This window comes from Atractosteus spatula, chromosome 2 (genome assembly GCF_055471065.1).
Source record: "Atractosteus spatula isolate fAtrSpa1 chromosome 2, fAtrSpa1.hap1, whole genome shotgun sequence".
In the NCBI taxonomy this organism is placed as follows: domain Eukaryota; kingdom Metazoa; phylum Chordata; class Actinopteri; order Semionotiformes; family Lepisosteidae; genus Atractosteus; species Atractosteus spatula.
In genome coordinates, this window is record NC_142707.1 from 10,993,878 (window position 1) to 11,013,402 (window position 19,525).

General features: G+C 35.4%; 1 protein-coding gene across 1 annotated transcript in view; it reads right to left on the reverse strand.

Moving 5' to 3' along the window:
- Window positions 1-7,367: 7,367 nt before the first annotated feature.
- The window catches only part of LOC148839220 (secreted frizzled-related protein 1-like), a 44,199-nt gene continuing 32,041 nt past the window's right edge, over window positions 7,368-19,525 (reverse strand). Inside the window, exon 3 of the mRNA XM_088908456.1 lies at window positions 7,368-10,465. Coding sequence (XP_088764582.1) covers window positions 10,140-10,465 — 326 coding nt within the window. The 3' untranslated portion in view covers window positions 7,368-10,139. The remainder of the gene's footprint in view (window positions 10,466-19,525) is intronic.

The following is a 19,525-nucleotide window of genomic DNA, read 5'->3' on the forward strand; positions in this document are numbered from 1 at the left end:
TGAAATCATACAATTTGTTGATTATGTAATAGTAAACACTGTCACTACAATGCTAGAATCAGGTAACAGTAATAATGTAAATAAAAAGCAAAAATGAAATGGTAGAAAGATAAGATAAATTTATAACCAGGGCTTTGGATTTTTGCATGTCATTATTTATCACCCCACTACCTTTTGACACTGAGCTATTTATATGTTTCAACTGACAACTCACCTTAAAAAAACTCCCAAATATTCTGCAAGCAAACACAGCTTAAAAAAATCCTATTACCCTCAGTAAGGATGTAATGATCTAAAATATTGTATGTTTCCATGTTTATACATTATATGAATGGTATTCTGGTTGTTGGAGCACATCCCAGTTAAATAATAAAACATAAAAAACTAAACAAATTAAATTAATAATTAACTGTGGCTATTGACGTCTATGGGAAATATGTCAAAGGATTTTGTTTAACATTTCTCTGAGTGAGAAGAATTGAAAACAACACATACTTCAGTTAATGGGTGATTATTTTTCTTAAAAAAGAAATTATTTAAGGCAGGCAATATATTCCAAAAACAACTGATGAAAATGTACAGCCCTATGCATTAGAGGGAAGATTATGGATATTTTCTCTGCAGGTGTTGGAGTAATAAGTCATGTTAACAGACAGCTTTAAGTATTAGGTCAGATGTGTGCGTCAGCAAAGTTAAATGCTCTATGAGCATCATCAGGATTCATGACTTTAATGGGACATTACGCAAGATACATACGCATTGTGGAGTGTGTGTAACTGGTGTGATTGCCATAATTGGGCAAACTGGTTTCCTTGATAGGAAATATCAGGCCGTAAAAGTGTTTTTTTACCATAGATGTATGATTTGGAGAGTTAATGAAATTAAACAAAAAAAACAGAAAAGAGGAATCTATTATGGTGATGTAACCCTTAAGATCCTCGACAGCCTGGGATTCTCCCATGACGAGAGGGTACCCTTTTGAAATAGAATTCTCCCGTGTCTCTGGATGCGCTGTGTGGCTCAAGGCTGGGAGGTGCCATGTTACAGCGTTTGAATCACAGAGGTGGATGAGCTACGCATGGCACAGTGGTGCCGTGACTAGGAAAATTTAGAGGTGTGGAGTGTAACTTGGCCTTTTAAAGTTTACCGCTCTTTGGCTCAATGCTAGGAGGTGCCTGAAAGAAAGTGATAGAATCACAAGAGGATGGTGAGCTAGTCTCTGCATTTGTCTTTGTTTTGGGCTTCCTATTATATCCTTCCTTCATTCAGTTTTCTAACTTATATAACTTGCAGATGACCCTGAATATGTGACTCCCCCCACCCAAAATTGAAAAAGTCTTCATGGCTATTTGCGCAAACAATCAATCCATTGATTGCTCAGGACACAAGCCTCCAACACCATAAGAAGCTGTTCAGGCAGCCTAGTCTAGCTTTGTTTTGGACTTGAGTCTTTGGATTTTAAGTGCTATGAGTTATGAGTTAGGAGCATTTGTTATGCATCTGTTTTGGATGTCTTTTGAACACTTTTCAAAACAACAGAAAGTCCACAAATGGGAAGTTATAAAGTCAATTTTTTTGGTTTTATTCGTTTTTTGGTTCTGTTTCTCTACTGTCACATAGCCAATGTTGGTTATCATGGAAACAATCCCCCGGTACAAAATCCAAAATCACGTTGAACATCCACTCCACCACCATCCCATAGAAAAGGACAATTGAGAGTAGACAACTAAACCTTGTAAAGAAGTGCATCCTTCAGAAGCCATCATGCATCTGGAGAGAACAAACTCCACACAGGTAAATGGATTTGAACCCAGAACCCTGGAGCTGTAAGGCTGCATTGTTAATCACCTTGCAGCTCTATTATTAATAATAAGGACTTTTGGGGGGCCAAAGTCCTCCAGCTACCAGTCCTTTCCTGGACCACATGGGAGCCAGTCTTTTACAGATTTTAGCAAATCAAGGAGAACATGGCAGATAACATTTTTAATGATGAAACTTCATGAACAGTTACTTGTTTGAGTTTCCCGATTTATTAACCAAACAGCAACAGGTCATCTCAGACAAATGTGCCCATGTAAAATAATATCTGTTATAAAATATTCCATGAATGGCCCAAAAAATAACATTAATTTTTATTTGTCAGTTATTATCACAATTAAGCAATCTGACTGAAGAGAAAGTGGAAGGAGCATAGTGGGACTAGCTTTTGTGGTGGAGAAAATGCATTGCAGTGGTTGGGGAAAATGTTAAAATCATTGTCTATGGGATTTAACATACAGGTCAATTTGAACATGAATTGGTAGAGAATGAAAATCAAGATATCTATCAAATGCATCTCATAAAATATAGTACAATATAATATAGTTAACATAATGCCTTCTCTTCAGAGAATGGTGTATGGTAAATTTCACTTTGCAAGCATATATATTATTAGCAGAAAACATGACAGTTTTCATTATATATGTTTACAAAGCCATTAGATTCACATATCAGGTTCAACTCCAAGCTGCTTCGTTTGGTGGCAATGCCCTGGTGCTCCAGAGAGACAACAGTGTGAGTCATACCAGCTATAACTGAAAAATTAACAGGATATTACAGCATTACCATCTATTAAAAGCAGTTAGCAGGTGAATAAGTTATAACAAAGTTCCTCTTCTCCGCACAACCCTACTGGTTAGTATTTAAAAAATCAATAAGCTAATATGAATCCGTTGCTGGCAAAATTACTGTTGATTTAACATGATTATTTGGGTCTTCTTCTTACTAGACTAGAACATAATAGGTACAGAAATGAAACAAATACTATACTGTGTATGAAACTACATCACTAAACATAATACTAGCCAATAGCTCAGTCCCCTCAGGCAGTTTCACCTCCCCCGAATGTCTCTTGTTGACTCTGGGTTGAAGTTACAGGTGCCCTGGGAAGCCATCCCAAAAACCTACCCCTTTGTGACCTTTCCCATCATTATGGAAACACAAGCTCAAGGAAAGGACCCTGAAGTCTAGCTGCCATGACGCATCATAATGACTCTGACCTCTGTCAAGAGTACTTAATAGTTGTAGCACAGAATGACTCTTTACGGAAAAAGGGAATCTATTGAGAAAACGTCTGTAAGAATGCAATGGTGAGCAGTCACACAAACACACAAAAAACACGATATTCTAAACACAACTCCCCTGTGTTTTTTTTTCCATGTAAGCCTTCAAAGAAAACAATGCAATTAAAAAATTATATAAAGAACTTTAATACATGTAAATGCTTTTGTAAAGAAAATAGGTACACGAGAGATGAAATAGAATCAAGATAATTTGAAACAAAATATATAGAAGTGCACATTATATTGGAGATATGTAGAACCACAACTTACATGTTTTGATTAGTGTATTCTAGTTAATTTCAAAATTAATTCATGATTAGTGTTTGATTAGTAAACTAGCATATCTGCCAATCCAGACTTGCACAGACATATACACTATAGGAGAACTCTACATAGCTGCACACAAAGGCTCCAGAAACTACCACACTACCTATTTCTGTACAGGCCAAGACAGCTTTCGACATCACCAAATTGATCATGTAAAACAGCTCCAGACACCCCAAGAAATCTCAAGATACCCACACAATGCCACAGACAGTGTGAGGAAGTTCCATAGTTTCCCAGAGAGGACCAGATATCTGCAGACATCCCATAATATTTGAGGGGATGTCCTTGGGGATATCTTTAAGATCAGCATGTGCATCTTGCGTTTAGGGTTATTCAGGACAGAAAACGGGAGCCACCTCTTTATACAGGAGGTGCCTTTTACAAAATGAGTGCCCCAGACAACTTAAGATAATTTCAAGCTCAGGGCCTTAGGAAGCCCTAGACATGGCCAAACAGTTGCCATGAAAAATCACAAGACAAGCTCAGACACCTCCAGACATGTCCAGACAACACCACACATTCCAAGACAATTCCAGACAGGAACAAAACAATATGCATTATGAAACTCTGTTATCTTCAAATGCATCTTTGTTGGAAAACTGTGAACACTTGGTGATATTTTGTAATATGTATAACCCCAACATGAGCACACAGCATGGAATACAAATGGCTGAGTTTGCGTTTCAATTAGAAATTTTATTAGAAAAAAAGGAGCTTTCTTTGAAATGAATTCAACAAATGACCTCAGAGTATCAGTGCTGGAGGATGAGAAAATATTTGCAAAATCTATTTATAGTACCTCATTACAGTGACTTCATTAACAAGTGAATTGTGTTTCTACCCTTTTCTTACATTTGTGAATATACCATATGTCCTGTTGCAAATGTACTAGGCATACTTGTTCATACAGTGTAATGCTTCTAATTGGGTCTTTATGTAACTTAGAGCTGTTGAAGTTAGTGTGACTGTGTTGGCTTGTGGATCAAAAGAGTATAGCAACTTTAAAAATCATTTGAAAATGGGTAGAATTTTAAAAAGTGTATGGAGAAAGGGTGCCCGAGGACAGAGAATTCTAGAAGATGAATTCCTCCAGGACCAACGCCCCTATTTTTTTACAATACCAGCAGAACACACAATCCCAGTTTAGGACAGCCATATACTGTAGGTTTTCTAAGACTACATTCCCAGCAGCGCTAAAGAACTGCAAAAAGCTGTTGTCGTGCTGGTCGTCCATTTAAGTCAATAGTCAAAATAAGTATTGAGCTTGAGTCACATGAAACTTTGCAGATACTGAGATACTTAACACATGCCTTAGTAGCTAATTCTGACTTTTTTTTAAAATTCGATCATTATCTACAGCTTACAATTTTAGGAGAGGCATGACGGACATTTGTGTAGAGAAATTAGGATCCGTGTGGAAAACAATTGTGTGCGCGCATCCAGGGGGGTTTATTTTCAAATTGAGTAAATATAGGTTTTATATTAAAAATTAAATTTATTTCCCCATCCATCTGCAAAGCAAAATTCAAACCTGTGGTCCTCCTCTCCAGTCCAGGTATTTGTATATGAGACAAAGCTGCCTCACCAGTAGCAGGATTTTCAGAGATGCATCTGGTAACACCGTATGCTTCGTTTCCAACTGCTGGCGAAAATATGAAAGGGGGTGAAAAATTTCATGCTGCATGAGGTGAATGCATTCAAAGGTGTTTTACAGATGATCATAAACTACTTTGATACTTTTATGGCCTGAACCACAAATACTGTGTACACCTATAATGTAGTAGTATGACACACGTGAAGCATATTCAATTTTTTCATTGTAAAAAATGATCCTTTTTGATTTTTTAGAATAAAAGCAAAATACAGACAACTACATAAAGGTATGACAAGTGACAGAAAAAACATGGAGTAAATTTAAAACTTTACAGTGAATCATGGACAGTTTTCTGTCCAAAACTGCATTTCCCCACCCCAGAGAAATTAAAATAAAGTACTTTGCAATTAATCGCCATGAAATGTAGTGCATTGCCAAAGGTCTATTCTGGTTCTTTTGTTTAAAGACATACTGCTATAATGATAAACAATACAGTGCTATAATACTGGCTGCAGCGTTTATGTGAATCAAATACTAAATATTAAAGAAAATGTTACAATGGTTATCTAATTTCATGTAATATACTGTATATTCTGCATTATATAATATTTTGTATTTTAATATAATTGTTTTAATTGCAAAATTCACTGGATTTTTAAAATCTCCTCAACCATCTATCATCATTTTAATAGTGTGGGAGCCTTAAGCTTTGCTGATAAGTTAGACTATGTTAAATACCAAAAAAAAGAACATACCAGACGATTTTAATGTATTTTCTTTTATATTGGTGTGTACATACCTGCTGGTAGCAACGCAAACATGATTTTCAAGTCCACTGACCTAAAAACTGACAGCTATAGGAGAAGTTAATGTATTTAAAAACAGAAAATGTCCTTAAGTAGGTGTTTCTTGTACAAATACATGCAATTCGACTTTACATTAACAACCAATGAAAATCAGCATCAGTGAAATACAGACAGAATATATACAAAAGTAATTTGCCATAGCAGAGCTACCCTTTATGGACTATTCCATTTTATCTGCCCACAAATAAGGCTTTTTCCACCAGTTCAAATTAATCTCAAACAGGCACTTTTAACAGCATAGATGCATGAAACAAGATAAAAATAGGTTTGTTTGTTATGCTAAGATGATATATACCAAAACTTGATCTTATAATACTGTTAGGATGCCTTAGCCAAAAGGATTAAGTGTACTGAAAGACAAATAAGACTGACAAAACTTCACTTTATTTCCTATAGGAAGAACTATCTTCATGAGAAGATTAGAATGATCTAGCATCTATTTTTTATAGATTGCTTTTTATACTAACTTCAATCTGAATTATTTTAGTTTTTTTTTATATGTTGTGAACTTTCAGAAGCTTCAGAATAGGCTCCTCTGAAATCAAATTATAGGCATTACATTGTGAGACACTGTGACATACTATATGTTACTACAAGGAAAATTCTACAACTTCAGAATTGCATTTTTCCAAAGGGAGCATTGTAAGCTTTATTTTCTGAAATCTTAAATGTTTAAGTACAGAATAATAATTTCCTATGGAGCTTTCTGTATTTACATCATTCTGAGCATTTAGATAAGTTCTGAAAATGTATCACTTCCTATTTCCCCACTTTGCTATAGCTGTGGCAGTGACATTGCTGTGGTTTTCTTTGTATGAAATTATATTAAAACAATTTTGTTTTGGTACAATATATGGTTGATCTCTAGCAATCTCCGTTTTAAAGAGGTTTTTTTTTCCAGCATCCATTATCAGAAGGTCACTTCTCCGCTAGTAAAGGAATAATACTGATTCCTCCGACCCTTGTACAGTTTCAAAGGTATCATGTGTCATTTTTTCTAGGCTAACCAATCAGGGATTGGCCATCAATAATAAACCTATTTTTTATTTATAGTTTGTGCTTTATACAAATCACTCTTTTGCAAGGATGAAATTCAGACTATCAACAACTTAGACTAGCTGGAAAACAAAACCATTATGAATGCACAGGGCATAAGTAGAGAGAAAATAGCATGATTTCAACCTTTTACCATACAAAAGACAAATTTAACAAATATAACATTTTAACTTATATTACTTATTTCTACCAGTAGGTGGAAGAGCTTTATGTCTTCCTCATAATTCTACTCACTCTTTTCACTGTGTGAAATATGTTGGAAAATGGGACATGAAGAAATGTAAGTACCGTATTTCAGCTGTAAGGTGCTTCTTTAGTGCTGAACACTTCACAAACACACTTCACAAAATCCGTCAACTAGAAACCAAAGACTTACAAGTGTAAAAAACTTTGTAAAAGATCTTCAGTAACACTAACTCCCAATTCCTTAATATTCCTCATTTATTACTTAACCATAAGCAAAGTTACAGTGTAAAAGATTAACTACAGGTGTTATCATCTGATATTATAAAATCAAGAACAACCAAATTAGCCTGTCCCAAATAATTCCCAGTAAAATTATTTTCCAATGTTCAGTTCTGTTTGTGTTCTATACTGAAATTGGGGAAAGATTAGTACCTTATACCTTTTAAAAACAAGTGTTGCTTGCAAGGATCGTATTTCCCCACTTGCTATAGTCAATCTTTCTTTAATAGGAACTTACTTTACAGATGCTCAGTAGTAAAGTTAGATTCTAATCTCACCTATTCCTGCTCATCTATATTTATCTTGCTTTCTGGACTTCCCTTTGCACAGTTCTCTCATATCCCCCCTCTCCATCTTCACCCTGGCAGCAGCTCCCTGGCTCATTCCTCATGAAAGTGAGGGGGGTCCGGTCAGCTACATCCTCACAGTCAGGCTGCCATTCTCTCAGCTAGGTGAATAAACTCTAATACATTTAGAGCCAAATAAACTAATACATTTATCCCTGTGTCACATTCATTAGGATTTAAAAAATACTATAATTGAGTCAACTCTTTTCTAGTATAATTCAGTGTGTACATGATGGATCAAAAACAAGAAAGTTAGAACTTGACATTTGTTTCTCGTATTATTCATACTAAAGCTTACAATGACAAAATAACAGTTTCTGACAGTTTTTTTTCCACTCGTTTTAGCCTACTGAATACCAAAATATTGGCTAAAGACAGCATTGCTCATTTTTATGTACAAGAAAAAAAAAGATTTAAGAAAAGAGTACATGTACAAAAAGAGAAAGCATTTAACAGTATAGAATGACTTTTTTGGAATCAATTATGCACAAAGTGTGCGGTTGTTAGAAAGGGAGTAACAGTGGTTCACAGTATTGCTGAGAAATTAAAAAACAAAAATGTAAAAAAAAAAATAAAATGTTGAAAACAGGATATACTCGGTTTTAGTCACAGCAATTTCACAGATATCAGACACGCAAGAGCAGAGCTAAATTGCTCCAGTACTGAATTGCTTTGGAATAATCTTTTGTTCATACAAAAGATACCTTTTAAAAAATGGTTTGACAACCTAGAATGAGCTCAGCCCTTAAGAAAAAAACATAAATTGCACAAATGGTTATGGAATGATTCATATCAGTTTGTCAAATATGGTCTTAAAAGCTAAAAACAGAATGAAAAATCTTTACCACTCTTGTCTTGAATGTGTGACAATAAAGAGTACCCTGAAAGCAGTATCCATGGAGGAATGTATATTCAGTCTAACTTTAAGTAAAATAATTGACAATTATAAAGCAAGTGATGTGCTTTCTTTCATGGAAAACAGTATACTTGTACATGTCTTATTTACTCATTGATGAAGTAAGATTTTTTATTAATCAAAAACTAAGAAAAAAACTTGGACTAATGAGTAACAGAAATAAAATACTATTAATATATAAAATGTGATAGTACTTACTTTGCATGATATGTAGAATAATAGTTCACATTCTCATAGCAATGTAGATTTCAAAGAGCGACTAGTTTGATGGTTTTGAATTTAATGAGTAACATACTCTATTTGTCTCTGGGACTTGATTAGGTGTCCATCTGATAATCAATCAGTTCAGCTTGATTCAAAATACTTAATAACTACAACATACTTTTCAGCACCTTTTTAATTGTTTTAATATCATTATTCTTCTGCAAAGATTTAAATTCGTCTTCTTTGAATGACCTATAAATATGGTGGCATGCACATTTCAAGGTTGCGCCACAGCACATCAATGTTAATCACCAATTCACATTATAATGCACAAATGTTCTGCAGGCACACATGTTGAAAATAAAGTAAGAGAAATAAAAAATAACAGGGCAACAAAAGAGCAGTTTACAAAGCAATATATATATTCTTTCCCATCCACTATACTCTGCTGTTAAGGAGAAATCATGCAGAATAATGAATTATAAACATTCCACAAAAGAGCAGAACCAATCCAAATCATCAAATGGTAATCTTACATTATTATGTTCAAGGGAAAAGGTGGATAGTATCAGAAATATGACATTGTACTCCAGTATCCAAAACTTTGCAAAGGAATGAAGGATTATTAAAACAAGATCCTCACGTATAATGTACAACACTTAAGTGTCTCAAGATACTCATACTCACTTCAAGACAACAGAATTCTGACTAGTACAGAAAGCTAACTTTTTAAACCACATTGAGTGCAAACATAGGGTTTTTAGTTTTGGATCTAATGCATCATTTCTTTATATTTTTCATACATTCTTTGTGGGGCATAATTTCTAACCATATGAGACAATTATTTAAAAATAGAATGTGCAATTTGCAAATGTGGTATGAAAGTCCAACTAAGAAACAACAGTTTTGAGGAGAGGTTTCAATAAATATTGGAGCCTGTAAAAAGCTTCGGTATCAGCTTCAAAGAAAGAGAATTTCCTGGCCACTTTGCCGTATGAACAGCTTTGTTTCAAGCTGCAATCTTTGTTCACTTACTACAAAGACCTGTAGGACAACACTTTGAGAACAAAACCAAATGTGTTCAAATCAGGGTGACCTAAAACGGTGGGTGGTAATTAAAAAAAAATGGCATTCGATATGGCAATCTACTATGAGAGTAAAATCTGCATATATATATTTATATAAAAAACAACAATAACAAAAAGAAGGTTTGGGGTTTTTGTGCAAGTTCTTATGTTCTTGAGATGCAGCAGCAGATCCTGATCATTTGAAGACAGTCTCAAAAGCTGGGCACTTATGGCTCTTCATCTTCTTCATGGTCTTTTTAAACTCCTTGCTAGACTTGTCCCACTTGTGGATGCCAGTGAGTAGGTACTGCTTGTCCACTTTGCGGCCCATTATCAGGTAGGTGTTGCTCAGGTGATCCAGCTGCTGGCAGGGGCAGTCAGCGCCATTCTTCAGATACAGCACCAACTTCTTCAGATCCTTCTTCTTTAGGTTACCAGCCTTCAAGGTCTTTTTCTTCTTCTGCAGAATCACCTTACGGTCAGAGTTTTCCTTCTTCACCTCCTTGATTTTGGTCTTAATGGCTGAAACAAGGAGATTAGGTCACATTAGAAGAAGGAGCTACAGGGCTTTGTAGTAGCAAACCTTATTATTACACCAAGAATTAAGTAAGATTTCTAATAATCTTTCTGTTTTTTTAAATGGACAATGGCCCAAACTGAGCTTAGCTATGCTGATTCAAACCTTTAGGAATGCATCTAAGATGGGCCTCCTTGATAAGCAACATGTCCTGGCCCTAAAACACATTAGGACATCATAAATTAAGTCCATCTTTGACACCTCCAATGATGAAGTACCCAACATCAGCGGCTCTTAGTCTACTACACCAAAAGTGACTCATCTGGACTGGGTCCCTAGCTGGAGGTCACAAGTTAATCATCCAAGGATGACCAACCAATGAGGAACCTGCAACTATGATTACTGGACTTAAAGGATATTAAAAAATTCCAATTTTGTCAGTCTTTCTCTCTCACTTGAGACCTGTGATTAGCTAATCAAAGACATAACTGCAGCCACTGTTGTACCATCTTCAAGAAACTTCAAGGTCAGTGAAAGTTGGACTTTTGTTGACAAGCCTTAATATCGACATGTACTCAGTAGTAGCAGCTACACCTTGTGGATCAAATAATTCTCCCCACCATACATTCACCTACAGTTGCATCCAGGTCAGAATTTTGTTCACAAGTCATTAGAAAGCCACTCAGGGTCAAATCTTAGTGGATTCATATCCCTTTCCTCCTTTTTCCTCCCCCCTTTCAGCTGGGTTCCCTGCAGGACTTTCAAATTCTCCATAGAATGGCCTGGCCAGCATTTAAGTTCAATATTCACTTTGGAAATCTTGACGATTAAAACTAATTCCAGAGTATTTGCTAAAGTTTAGTTCACAATAACTCAATTTTACCTGTCTTTGAGAACATGAATGTAATTAGATATCAGACTGGTTATATTTACAACGTTGATCATAATGTGTGTTAATAGATTATGTATTTTAACAATGCGGTTATTACCATCTTTGTATTTCTGAAGTAAATGACAAAGCCATTTGTATCAAGGCTTACAATATTTTGTTACTCTTCATAATATATTAAGAGTGTATTACATTTTATAGAAGGTTTGTAAACACTTTACTGTCCGTGTACAATGCTGCAATACTGGCAAAACATTCAGAAAAAAAGTGATTGAAATTAAAATATAATGAATAGCACTCTTGAATACAATGGGATAAATAATACACAACATTCTTTTTAAGCTTTACTACTACAGTCCTTATGAGGTTTACGCATAGCTTAGCTGAAAAAGTCTTATTGTATGCAGGTCCTTCTTCAGCTTCACAATAAACCCTATGGTTCCAGCAGCATTTAAACTGTAATTCAGGTCCTCAAGTGCTGCATTTGTTTCTGGTTTTCATTTAATCATTAATTAAACTAATTAAACAGATATATTGAATTAACCACATTTTAAAGGTCTTTATCACATAGTTACTAAAATCTGAAGACAACCAGCACTCAAGAACTGGATTTGATAATATAGTAAATGAGTGGATAGTCTAAATGTATATTGCAGCCATTAAATAATGTTAAACTGGGAAAATATTCAAATGACTATCAAAATCTACATGTATTGCTGAATAAAAAAAAATCTCTAACATTACATTAGTTCTCCATATTTTTTTATAAACATCCTTAACACCAGAGATTTTAAAGACCAGAATCTGATTCCCGAGAGAGAGGTTGTTCAAATATCTTCTTGAATGGATATATTAGTTGTTTTATTATGGTGACAATAACCACAAGGCAACAGGCTCATAAATAATGATTTATTGCACTTGTGATCAGAAAAAGATGTTTCCTTACCGTGATATAATAATAACAGGCTGCATCTGAAGCCCAGCCAAAATGAAAACTTAGTCTTACTTGTTGTAAACCCTTATTTATAAGGAAAAATAGTCAGATGAAGTCTTAGCATCAGAAATAAGTATCACTTCTATTTAATTTTCATGATACATGTAGATGTTGTGAATGTCATTCAACCATTCAGTTCTTTACCCATTCTGAAGTTTCAATTTTCAAAGTCAAATATTAACAGCAAGGGCATTTACAGTTTCAAAATATGAAAATGCAGTTTAACAAATTCCATAACATCTTCATGAAAAACTACAAATGCCGAAGGCCATCATTAGAAGATAAAAAACTTGTCCTTTGCCATTAAATTACTGGAAGCATGTTTGAAAAAAAAGTCTAAAAACAGTGTTTCCTGTTTGTAAGATGCAAGATTCTGCAGGACTTCTAAGGATTATGTATCTGAAAGTTATTTTTACTTTATGGAATGTTATGGTACTGCAGTTTATGTATACAATATCATTGAAACTGGTCACACAACTGAAAATGATCACATTTAAATAAATATCACATTTTTTACAAAAGCTTAGAAAGCTAATATGTTTTGTGAAGTATACAAAGTTTGCTCCCTGCCAAAAACATAATAGGTTATGTATATATTTATGTGTGTAAATGCATCTTCTGCTTTAAAATAACATTCATGGGGTGCAATGATTTTGTACTGGTGACTGCTGAAAACTGACAACAAGGTTTTGAAGTTCTGGACAGACATCTTGTGTGGTACATGAACTGGGTCTAGCATTCCTCTCACTCTGACCAAGTCTCAGAATATCAAGTGTCCATTTCCCTTCCTCATCCCCCAACTCGATGTTGCTAGACAAGAGTCTTATCAGTCAGTACTGCCTCTTTAAACAAGGTCTAAATAACCTTATAACTGAAAAACAATACTGGGCCAGGCAATTCTTTCCTCTCGGTGAGTGCTCTAAAGAAGGAACTTTGCCAGAAGACACATTACAGCGGTAAGTGGAGAAGGCCACAAACAAGGAGCTGTCTGTGGACCCTGAAAGAAAAATATAAAACAGCCATTTTTTCAAAATTCCACACAGAGTGAGATGATAAGGTTTCCAGTGTTCAAAGAAAATAATATCTCACCTGTGACAAATATGAGATCTATAGCAGTCCAACATTAAGCTGTAGTAGCTAAAGTCCTAAAAGGGGTCTAATGGCAGAAAGCCTTTACATATGAACAAAGCCACTGTGCAGCCTCATCAGTTACCATTTATTATAAGATAATCCAGACCTTCAATTCCAAACATCACTGAAAACTATAAAGTTCACACAAATCTGTCTAAATATGCAACCATTTATGTGAGCCTACAAACAAATATAATTTGTTTATAAGCTCACATGAATGGAAGTATGAAAAAAAACCCGAAGGTAGGTGTCCCAGACCTGAGATATACATGTGGTGTTTCACAATTAAAATTTCTTTTAAATCTGTTAATTTGTCTAATCTTGGTGGCCAACATGCGTGTTCTGTCAGAGATTGCTATATTCATTCTGGGAGGACTGAAGACATTACATTTTAGATTCTTCAAAAAGTAAATGGAATCCAGATGTTGAACACTACAAGTCAGTCAGTCAAGACTTGCCTGAAAAAACACTCAACTACATGGACCAGTGGTTCAGTGTCCCTTTGAAAGTTGTCTGCCATCTGGTTGTGGGAGTTGCTCACACGAGAGTTGAAGCTTTAAAACAAGTGAGGACTCCAAATGGGCTGGATATAACTCTTTACAGTGTTTATGTTATCATAGAGTCTTACCAATTTTGAGTGGCTGAAGCCTATCTGTTGCACATCACCATTTAAAATGCAGTGAAGAAGTCAATATTGCTCAATGACACACCAAGTCGTTTGACTGTATTTGGACACTTGATAGATTTTTCACTTTTTACAGTAACTAAAACAGCATGGGACTACTAGTCCCATTTTTTTATGAATTAAGCTCTTTATCTGTTAAATTGTGCAATTCTTATAATTGACATTTATAATGAATGAAACGAGAACAAAATGTCCCTCTCCTACAGTGGGTGCGTCCTGCTGTGCATACCTACTGCATCTAATTAGAGCTGCTGCTTTCTGAGCCACAGCACATATTATCTCAAATCATGTCTAAAATGAATAAATTTAATAAAAGTCAGCATGCAAACTATAAAGAATAAAAGTTTTTTTTTGTTACAACTTGCCAAAGGGAACCTTAACCTAAAATTTGTTTTTCCGGAGATAGTAGCGCCTGCATGGCTTTAAAGACATGATTTAAAAAACGAAATCATTTTATCATTTCCTCATGCAGTACTTCTTTATATGAAAATGAAGGGGGTAATTCTGAAGGATACTCATCTTTCACTACTAAGTGAATGTGATGCCCTTCATTTGTGTTACAGTATACCTGTATATTCTCACAAAAATAAAGCCTGTATTTACATTGCATTTTAATGCCAAAATATGTATTAATAATGTACTTTACAAATTCACATTTCAATAGTTAAGTTCCCTGAGGTCTGTCCAAATGCTCAAATACAGTACTGTGAAAAGCCACCTTCACATTGTTAAATTACACAGACTTTTTTTATCACATACATATTGCCAATTAGCTCTTTCCTCTGTCAAATTAACACCAAGAATGGCAACTGGCATTTTGGTGAGCAAGATTCTGAGCTCATTAGGGAGATATATTTGCACAACAACAAACACACATGACTTTAAGCATCATGAAACGTCTTAGTAATACAGCAGCACCTTCCTGTATAATCCTGTCATTTTATCTTTTAGTTAAAGGGAAATTTTAAAACATCTCATGGAATTCTGCATCCATAACATAGTAAAAGCTGTCAGATGGGGTCTGCCTGTGCAGCTCAGGATACAATTAGCCCTCAGTCCTGTCAAGGAAGGAAGTAGAAGGAAGGGTCTGCTATTAGAAAGCAGGTACCTGCATTACAAAAAGAAGCTAAAGGATACCAGTAGCACAGCCCAGACAGTTTGAAGTCTTTAGATTAGACCGCAGAGTGACAGGAGTATCCAGTGTCATCACATCACTGTGGTTTTCTGCAACCTTTAAATAAACAGGGTCTTATAAAGTGAGCTAACAGGAAAAACAGAAAAATGACTGGGAGGAACTCAAGGATGTGCAAGATGGGGTGGGGGGTGGGGGCAATCAGCCTGCCTTGTACTCTTGCTCTCTCTGTTGGAATTCTCCTTAAGAGGGAATTTTCTGCCTTAAGAGGTCATTTGACCAAAGGCTTTGTGCCTCAAAATACTTGTTCTATAACCTAATAATTATAAATTAAGCAAGGCCCACTGCTCTGAAGTTTAATGCACCTTTTAATCACTTGACAGGACATGGCTGAGAATTACAGGCAAAGTGCATTGGACTGAACAAGCACACTGTAACTTTTACATACTTTGCATAATCCCATTTCCAGTAATGCTATTGTAATAACATGCAATTGTGATTTAATTGGAAGTACTGAAATTTGGCTAATAGGAGTGGTTGCAAATACAACATTTATGGAAACAAAGCACTGTGAAGAGACAGAAAAGGCAGAAGAAGTGGAGAACTAGCATTACACATCAAAAAAAAGCATTCAGGCACATGAACCTAACCGAGGTAAAGTAAGGGTCTTAAGATATATGGGTCAAACAGTTTTAAAAAATCATTCAAAGAACATGAATGCCCCACTGTTAGGAGTATGCTACAGACCACCAGATTCAGATATGAATTATAATGCAGTCTTACAGGACTACATGAGGTATGTATGCATAAAGGAAGCAGTGGTTTTCATGAGAGAATTTAACTTTCCTCACACAGACTGGGAAAAATGTATAGTAATGCCAGCAGCTGAAACCAAACGAAGACATGGGTAATGACTGCTCCCTTCCTCAATTTGTCAGAGCACTTACTAGAGTGAATACTTGTATTGATTAAGTGTTTGCAAACAATCAAGAGTGAAGAAAACAGAGTTGAGAACTGTAATATGGTATTCTTTGAAGTGAATTTCTACAGTACTAAACCCACAGGGGGAATCCAAAAGGTTTATAAATTTAGGAAGGCAGAACAAGGAGGAATAAGACAGATTTAGACACACGCTGGCAGCAAAAACAAGCTACAAATACAAAATGGGGGAAATCAAGTTTTAAGAGGCTACTTATGAGAAACATAGGAGCTAATGTAGACACATTTACATCTTCTAGACACCCTGGGGAGGCAATACAATAATAGCTTAGTATTCTGGTTGCATATGAGTTTAAAAGTATAGATTTCAAATCAAGAAGCATTAGAATCATATAACACACTTTAATGTGTCATTTAAAAATATAATGTATAATACTGGATTTCAAAATACAAAAAAAGGATATTGAGGCTCTGAACTCCAGAGAACAACCAGTTGCATTTCCAGGTCAAAGGAATGTCCTACCTACTGTACCTTCTCCTTCATGAGACACACAGTAGTGGTAATCTGGTGTTCTGGCTAGAATTCTTCTTGCACAGTTTGACCTACTTAAATATCCTGCTTAATTCAATTGGAGAAGTCTCAATTTCCACCCCTGAATTGCTGTATAGTGGGCCTGCTGGTGCATGATGATCACCTAGGTGGGTGTTGTACTTCAATCATGGATTAAATAAGTCTCCTAATTTATATAATACTACAGGATGAACAGTGCCAAACCAATGACTTAATTTCCCAAAGACTAAGAGTGTCAGATGACTCTAACCATACTCATGTGTTAAGAGTCATTCATGTGAGGTTGCAATGTTTTCCACAGTTCTCCATTCACTGTTCTTCCCTGCCTTCTCTTTGATCTCTCTCCAGTTCTCCACTTCTCTTCCCTTGATCTTTCCTAATATGTCTGATCTTTCCATAATCTCTTTTTTTTACCTCCTAATCGCCTTGTTTTTCAGCTTCTCTGCCTGAAAAGGTGTGACCACTGACCTCCACCATACTTACAATCTTACTTCAGTAACAAAAATCTGTCCTCTGATCTCTTAAGATACCTAAAGAAGCCACAATCAGTCCAACTGGGTCAATTTTGAACTTCAGATACAGCAGGAGCTAGCTGTGACTTTTCATGGAGAAAGTTTTACATTTGAGATCTCATAAATGCTCACTGGAACTGCTTACTCAAGACCAGCGACTACTGCCAAAAAATAGTTACTTGCAAAGGTCGAGCTCAATGTCAAAACAAGCATGGAGTCTTCTTTGTTCAACAAACACTAACATGATTTCTCCCTCCTTAGGTTCCTCAGTTATTCGTGAGAAAGGACTTCCTGTCTTCATTGATTTTTAGCAGGTTTTAAAAGAAATTTACATATACAACATACAACGGCACGAAAATTACACCGAATTGCATGCATCTTCCTCAGCCAATTAAAAACTTCAGTCATTCTTCACACTGAACAATTGTCAACTGGATATTCAATAAGGCCAAGCCAGAAACTCAATAGTAAAATACTGTAGGTCATATAACCTTATAAAACTTAAATATGTTCTCATTATTCTTAATTTTGCAATCATATGTGAAATAAAATTGGATCTGACAGCCAAATTCAAAAGTGCCACGTCGCCATTTGAAAGTCATGAATTTTCTCCTAGTGCTCTAGTCAGAAACCTTGGTATGCTATTTTATTAAATATCATATATTTCAAATACAGCATCCTACAGAATGTCCTGTATCAGGTCCTGATAAATCTGAAGCCCAGAAACCTGTTTAAGTCCTGGCCCATTTCAAGGATTGACTTCAGCTGGTGCAAAAATTGTTTTTTTCTTTAAATAGAGAAGTGATCTTAAGACTTAACTTAAAACTTTACACAGCCCTGTCCCCAGTTTTTGAGGGATCTTTATATCTTTTTGTTTCCCTTGTTTGTGCCTTATGTTCGGTAGGTGCTGGTGTGCTGTCATTTCAGAGTTTATCTGTGCATGCACTTAAGCCATGTCTTTTAATTTATCTAGTTCTTCATGTGTACTGAATGAAATTGTGTACAGCAATCTTGAGATGCATGGCATGAAATGGTACTTTAAATTAAATTTAATACGATGCGTCCCCGATACATTTCATTCCCTGTTAATAAATCAGATTTCAAAGACGGTAATGTCCGAGATGATCTAGCTATTGTATGTCTGCAATATTGTATATACCGTATTTTCAATCCATGAATCTAAAACTTCATTAGGTTTTCTACCTATCAAATATCTTCCAAATATTATTAGTAATACTTCAGAATAACAGATAATCTCCAAATTATTTAGTTGGGCCAAATTGCACCCTCTTCTTAGTAATCATTCTTATTTTCTTTTGAGAAAAATCCTTTGCAGAGGATTCCCATCTTTAACTTAAATCCTCTTATATTTTCCATGCTCAGACTGAAGACTCTGTTTGGGATCACCACACCAGAACTCTTTCCACAATCTAATGAACTATTAGATTTAAAATTAACATGTTAAAATTAACATTTGCAGTTCAAAATCAAACTTCTTTTAATATGCATTTATTTCAAGACAGAAAACGGAGAATACTGAAATCCAAACCAACTTGACATGTTTGTTCAAAATTTCTATGTGGCTTTTTTTGTAATTTAAGGTGGCTTTTTCCTCCAGTTCACTTCAGTGTTTAGCATAAATTTGGCAACCATTATCGTTTAGCTATAACACAGCTGTTTTAAAACCTCATGGCTTTAACAGAAAAAGGTGTATTTATAAGCCTATGATCAAAAGGCTTAATGGATTGCTGGAATGTGTGATTAGTGTTCTTGTGAATTATTTTTAGTATAACCTAGAATGGCATTTCGGCATATTCTTATAATACATTCTTGATTTTTGTTCACATGTGCTCAAAATCAAAGTTCCAGGACCTCAATTACTTCATAGCTGCTCTGTGGTAACTAATGGCCAGTCAGTGGCTGAATCAGGGCTTGAATGGGGAAGTTGCTGCTACGCAGCCTAACCACTCATCCATGGTTTAAATCAATGGAAGTCTGAGCAATAATAGGCGTACTTTTTATGTTTTAATACAACAAGAGAAAACAAAAAGTGACATTGAATGGAGGATTTAAAAGGTTTACTGCATTTAAAATGGTAAAAGGACATTTACTCTAGGCAACTGATGCAAATGGTACATTCAGTGAAACAGTTAACTGTAATGGCTGCCTGTTACAACAGCAAGAGCCAAAGCGTCTCATAAATCCCATTTAC